Source organism: Amblyomma mixtum, chromosome 2 (genome assembly GCF_055824585.1).
Source record: "Amblyomma mixtum isolate Tamu chromosome 2, ASM5582458v1, whole genome shotgun sequence".
Taxonomy (NCBI): domain Eukaryota; kingdom Metazoa; phylum Arthropoda; class Arachnida; order Ixodida; family Ixodidae; genus Amblyomma; species Amblyomma mixtum.
The window spans coordinates 124,891,794-124,898,372 of NC_143013.1; the positions used below are offsets into that span (position 1 = coordinate 124,891,794).

The 6,579-nt window shown below is 48.8% G+C and overlaps 1 protein-coding gene across 1 annotated transcript; it reads left to right on the forward strand.

Annotated features, from left to right (window-relative positions):
• Positions 1-4,346: 4,346 nt before the first annotated feature.
• On the forward strand, positions 4,347-6,119 carry LOC149360775 (endothelin-converting enzyme 2-like). The gene has a single exon (XM_089567923.1). It carries the CDS (start codon positions 4,347-4,349, stop codon positions 6,117-6,119), a length of 1,773 nt encoding a protein of 590 aa, XP_089424049.1.
• Positions 6,120-6,579: the final 460 nt, after the last annotated feature.

Here is a 6,579-nt window from a genome sequence, read left to right on the forward strand (position 1 = left end):
GCAGCTGGGTTATTGGGCGTCATGTTAGCCTTGCGTTTAGTCTAAGCGAGGCGGCGTCAGAGACCCGTAATTCTAAGCAGTTCGCGCGGGCACAACGCCAGGGTATTGTCCGAGGGCAGGGAAAAGCTTGCTCACGCCAAAAAACTGGTGAGCACCCAGGACTACCAGAAGTTAAACCCCGCGGATCTCCTATACGATCAATTTGCTTAACCCTCTGTGCTACCCCTGCGGACAGCAATGGCTTCGCCGGAGACGCTTCTACCCATGTTCCACAAGACGGAGACACAAATAAGTTCTGAATCTTAGTCTGCCCTCACAAGCTTTCAACTGAACTGTTTTCATTGCCGCTGCACAAACTTTACCGTGTTCTCTGAGACTTGCCGTTAATTGGTGAGCGCGCTTCATAAGCAAGACAAATTTCTTTGATTTTTACAGTTGTAGCTGCTGAACGAAAGCGCGCCAGTCGTTGCAATGGGTCGCGACTGACCAATAAGCCTTTTCGTTCTTCTTACTCTAACCGGTAAATCGCTACTATTCCCAGTAATAGTGATCACATGCATCTACCCATGCCAACGTGTGGCTTGTGTAATGGGTCCTTTGTGTTGAGGCCAAGCGCCGCCTACACGACAGGCATGAAGCGCATGGGGTTCTAGTGCGCTCTGAATTTTGCAAGGTTTGATAGCCATTACTGACACATGGCGCCAGGCTGAACAGGTCTCAGTTTGTCAATATACGCTGGAACGACGTACACGCACAAGTGTCATTTGATTTATTCAGAGGCCGAGCATGGCGAAATATGTCAGTAGGTCGTCCAAAGGATTGTACAATGCGCGCTGCGCGCCTCTGGATAATGAGATGCTCTTGCGAGAACAGTGTATGCTTGTGGAGTAAACATAATGGCAGCTACCTAAGGACCCTGTATCGAACAGCGCCAATACAATCAGGCACAAGAGACGAGGAAACATACGAACAGGCGGCTGCATTCCTCGTCACTTGTTCCTGTTGGCGTTCCCGCTGATCGATACAGAATGCTTAACCAACTGCCCCCCAAAATGTTCTTACTCAAAGATTTTTTTGATAAACTATACTTTTGCCAAAAAACCATTCTTGCAGCACAAAACAAATGAGAGAACATCTTAAAATATACCCTGGCTGTCCTCACACTGCATACTCACAGCAACAAAATATTGATTTCTAGCGACGCCGCTATTCTCTCGCACTTTAGCTGCAGGGGCAGCCATCTATACATCAGTAACTGAGAACACACGCGGAGTGGCCGTGTTTGCGCTTGTAACTACTTCATTGCAGGTGCTCCGCACTTAACGCTCTGCCAAACTAGCTCCGCTCAGTGGAACAGGTGGAATTGGAAGTTCTTAACATTTTTCTCTAACTTTTTTCTCTTTTGTTCTCTTTTGCTCTACTGAATTTTAATGTTAATGTACTTACCCCCCCCCCCCTACAATAATGCCTCTTAAGGCGCTGTAGTTACCTTGAATAAAAAAATAAACAGGTTATGGCAAGCACGGGAAAGAAAAAGCAGCGACAAGCATGTAACCTCAAAAAAAGGTCACAGGCGTGGGCTGTACTGTACTTTATTTCCGGCATCCCATGTTTCGCTCTTGTTCCGTGTCTCAGTGAAGGAGTGTGGAGTACAGTATTATGTACTATTCTCCAGGCTATTATACTCTGTCATTGAAGCAGCGATGGGCGCTGTTGATAGCTGATTCTGAAAGGGATAAACTAAACCACCCCCTAACTTTTTTTTTTCAGAGCTGTGTAACAGATATCTGTCCCTTTTTATAAGGAAGCACAAACGATATGTGGCTGGCTTATACAGTTGCGCATCCTTGTTGTCTTTGCAGGCTCGGGCTGGGCCATACTTTGCCGCCGAGACGTTATGTCTTCTGGACCAGGGGCTCCCGACAAGGAACGTGGGCTTTCCAAGCCAGACGGAGAGATGTCTAAGGTGTCCACTCGCAAGAGACGCATGCCCAGCGCGACAGTCGCCGCAGAGCACAAGAATGAATCTCACTCTCCACAAGGTACCGAGGAGGCAGTCAAAACGGGATCTTCAATTAAGAGGCCTCGCAGGCTGTCAACTAGTACTGCTGACAACCGCAGTCGACGCCTATTAGCTGGCAGCTCCACCAGCCGCCTTAAGGCTGCAGCCATCAAAGTGGAAACAGCAGGGCCAACCTCAGACGATCCTGCTTCGAAGCTTGCAAAGCCAAGTGATGCTGAGAGCTGTAAAGTGCCACATCCTGAACGCGTCGCAGAGAATCAGCCATCGCAGCAAGCTCGGGACAAAGCTTCATATCTAAAGCACTCACGAAAAAAAACCAGCCAAGTGGCCTTCGGCGTGCAAGAGGCTCCCTTGGGTGGTGAAACGAAGCAGGCGGACGTGAACGTCACGCAGACCGCCACCCAACCTCCTAGCGCTCATGCCACGACGTCTACCAAAAAAGATACGGCCGAGACCAGCCCGGCTTGCCCGGAGAGCGCAGATGTCCCACCAGGAGACCCGGCACCCGCCGGCTCAGTGCCGGATATTGCACCTGCCGAGGATCAGGCACCTCGCACCAAGGGTTCCAAGGCGATTCCAAGGAAGAGCGCCGTGTTGAGTCCCAATTGGCTGGACCTGAAGAACCTTGATTTGGCCGACAGGGTAAGTTGCCGATTTGAACACTTCAAGCGGCCGTGCCTTCTAATATCGGGGCATGGTAGGAATTGAGGTGCATGTGATTTATAAGTTCAGCGCCCTGTTGCAACGGACGAAAAGTAGGTGGTGTCGCACACTCAGCAAACACTAGCTTTGTTTCACTTCTGAGCAGGGCGCTTTAGTATAAACATTTTGAAGGTGAGCGTTACTTCCAACAGGATACAATTCGCCTATAGCATTCGGCTTAGGGTCGGGAAAAAAAAATGAAACGTACTTAGGGAAACTTAGGGGCCTTCTTAGCCAGATTGTTAAAGAAAAAAATATTATATCGTTTAGATTGCGTGTGATGGTGTCTATAACGAGTGCCTAATGTACTTGCAATTTTCGCACCCTAATTTTGGTTTGAAACTGTTTCATTGGCTCTAAATGGTATGCATGAATTACAACCTTCAAGAATGATCGAGCACTTTCGATTTTATTAACACATGAAGTCTAATTCAACTTGCTAATGGAGCTCATTTCACCAATTAATCCCCTTGTTCAAATATAGGAGTGGCCCTACCAGAGGTTTCAGGGTCCTTAGCAATATTGGGGGGTAGTCGCATTTCCAAATTTGGCGGTGCTCTATCACAGATATCATAGGGGCTTTATCAATGGTGGTCACGTGGTGTGGATGGCGTCACGACATTTTTATTGGCACTCATGATCGCGGGGAGTCCTCGTACGAATCCTGGCGCATGGGCGCAGCGCTTAAGCGCCCCTGCCGAGGATGGTGGCTGCTTCAAACACGGCCACCGGTTGGGCTTGTGCAACCCAGTTTGCTCATCCAGAACTCCCGTAAGGCTCACGCGCAGCGCCACGACGGGCGCGTTGGAATTGCATAGAGTTTAGCAACGGTGCGTGGTTTGCTCACAATCCGTTTGCTCGCAACACAAGGTCATGTGACCTCTTTCCACCTGTCAAAGATATGCTTTACAAAGAAGTAGGCATGTTCTTCTGAGACAGCATGCTAAACTTTTTCGCATTTATATTTATTATCGCTGGTGCAACGCTTTACTATTATATATTTAATCCCTTTCCACATCAAATATTGCCGCCTTCTACTGCAAATTTCTCACTTAAAAGTAATACGTTCATATATAACATCGTGAAAGTCAAAATATTACTGATATCTTGTGCCGAAGCTACCTAAATTGAGTTTCGTCCTGCACAAACACTGCCTTTTCCTCGTGTTTCACTATGTACAAGATTTTCTTTACCTTATCAGGACACCAGAATGTGGGAGAGGGCGCATGAGCAGACTCTCATATTTAATGACATAATTCTGCAATTCCGGGTCGAGTAATGCAAAGCTCCTCTTCTTCTTCAGATAAGAAGTCCTCGTAAGACCTTCGGCAGCAGCGCAGGAGTGCTCCTGAGGAGGGACATTCTCATCAGCCTCGTTGCTATAGCGGCCATGCTATTTTTCTTAGTCGCCCTCTTTTTCCTAATCCCTACGACGACACCGAAAGTAAAAGACGGCTTCTGCGTGACAGACGACTGCCTTTCACACGCAAGCCTTCTCGAAGAGAGTCGAAGCATAAAGTTTGACCCATGCCACGACTTCAGTGCCCACGTCTGCTCAAACTGGTCACCGCCCAAACTAAAGGAAGAAATTAGAGATTTTGACACCTCTGCTATGGTAGACATGGTCTACTCATGGCTCCTGGACCTGAGCAAGACTCTGCAGGAAGGATCCAAGGCGTTCCCCGTGGCGAGCAAGGCACTGGCTATGCTACAGTCTTGCATGAGCAACTCCTCCACGTACGGAACAAACATGAAGCTTTTCCGGCAATTTCTTAACGATCTCAGCCTGCCTTGGCCGAATCCACCAAAAGGAGATATCGATGCGCTTGGGGTGCTCGTCAATCTGGCCTACAATTGGCAGGCTGCCTTCTGGTTCGAGGTGAGAGTATCTTTGATGCATAAAGGCGCATACGAAGGCAGGCGCAGCATTATTTTGACGTCGTCTCCTCTGATTACCCTCTACCGCCAGCAGCACCGAGCTGTCATAAGAGACGGAAAGGACGCCTACGTCAAGTACTGGATGGACTTCTACGTGGCCCTTTTCGGCGACATAAAAACAGCCAGCAAAGAACGGGCGCTTCAGACAGACGAAATGGAGGGTGACATTTTTGAGTCTATCAAAGAGGCTTTACACGCATCACCAAAAGATTCGGCTGTGTTCCCGATAAGCGAGCTCGAAGTGTTCACGAACGACATAAGCTCCCTCCGATGGTTGCAGCTGCTGAAGAACGCTACCGCCTTGAATCCTGAACTGACTGAGGATGACGTTGTTGTTACGACCAATGTACTTTTCCTGCAGACCGTGGGCAACCTTTTCAAGAGATACACCAACGCTCAGATCTTGGATTTCCTAGGGTGGCAATTTGCCCAGCATTATGCACCTGTGTCAGACAGCGGCCTTCTGGTGGCGCGTTACGGCGACCGCAGGACAGCCAGAAGCTTGCGACCCGCCTTCTGTGGATTCCACATCGAGGTGCCCTACAGGGTGCTCCTCCTATCCCTGCGCTTGGCGTCGCGACTAACGCACACCGACAGGAAACTAGTCGACGCCGGCTTCGACCGCCTTGTATCAACGGCTGTGTATTTGCTCAACGATTCGATTTGGTTGGACCCAGAGAGCAGATCCTTGGCCACTGAAAAACTTCGCGCTGCCAGTTTGCGGCTGTGGCCTCCCGCCAAATTCCTCAACGATACAAACCTGGAGGAACTATTTCGAGCGTTTCCGGAAAAAGAAGAGTCGTTTGGCGAATACTTCATCAACTCGCGCCGGAGCATTCGAACAATCAGGAGAACGCCGGAGTTCGACACAGTGCTTGAGATGCCGGAGAACTATGGCCTGCCGTATTTCGAGTACGATTACGTAGAAAACACCGTAGGTGTCGCGATCGGTGCGGTGGCCCGCCCGCTATTTTACAGCAAAGGCACTCTGGCGATGTTCTATGGCGGATTTGGCTTTTCGCTCGCCTTAGAATTGGTCAAGGCGTTCGACCAGGAGGGACTCCAATGGCACCCCGACGGACGGCTGGTCGACTCGTTCCTCAGCGCAAGCTCGCAGGCTGTTTTCGAAGCCAAAAATAGGTGTTTTAACAACAGCGAGCTGGCCGGCAGCAGAAGTGTGTTTCCAGAAATTCCGGCGCTGCAGATAGCCTACTCTGCCTTCCTCGACGCAGCCAGTGAAGCCGGGAACACAACGCAGATAAGCGCCGAGCTTAACGAAGAGAAGGTATTTTTTATGACCATCTGCCACATGACGTGCACCCGACAAGACGTCAAGAACCCCTTCTTGGTTGACTGCAACAAACTTGTGCGCCACTCTGCTCCTTTCGCAAAGGCATTCCGCTGCCCGGAAGGATCTCGGATGAACCCGAGAAATAAGTGCAGCTTTTTTGTCTGATACCAGATTTTTGTGATGTGAGAATTTTTTAAGCTTTATGAAAGTTCTCTGAGTTTCTGTGCATACAGAAGAACAGTGCCTACCATGTGTAATCTTGTGTAATTCATAAGCAATGTCTTGAGTAGTGTGTATGGAAGTGGTGAGAACTTTGGAAAACTGCGGGGATTTCCATATTTTTTGTTTTTATTTGGTGTCATCTCATGTGATGTTGTCTCATAGGCGTTGTCACATTTTTGCGATAGCCTTGCTACCGGGTATTAAGCGGCGTTAGAAATGATTTTCGAACAGTCCTAATCAAAGCTGAACTCTCTTTATTGAAATCTCCCTCTTAAGCAAGGAAACCTAGGCGGCTAATAAGCTTTTGTACCTAGGCTATATTTGGTCTTGCAACTTTGGCTTCTTCCAGAAACGTTCTTTTGTGTGTTATTGATGCAGTCACAGAAGCCAAGGCCAAAAAGTG

Excerpts from the sequence above, each read along its gene's own strand:
- LOC149360775 (XM_089567923.1), top strand. The coding sequence starts at position 4,347 with ATGGTCTACTCATGGCTCCTGGACCTGAGCAAGACTCTGCAGGAAGGA.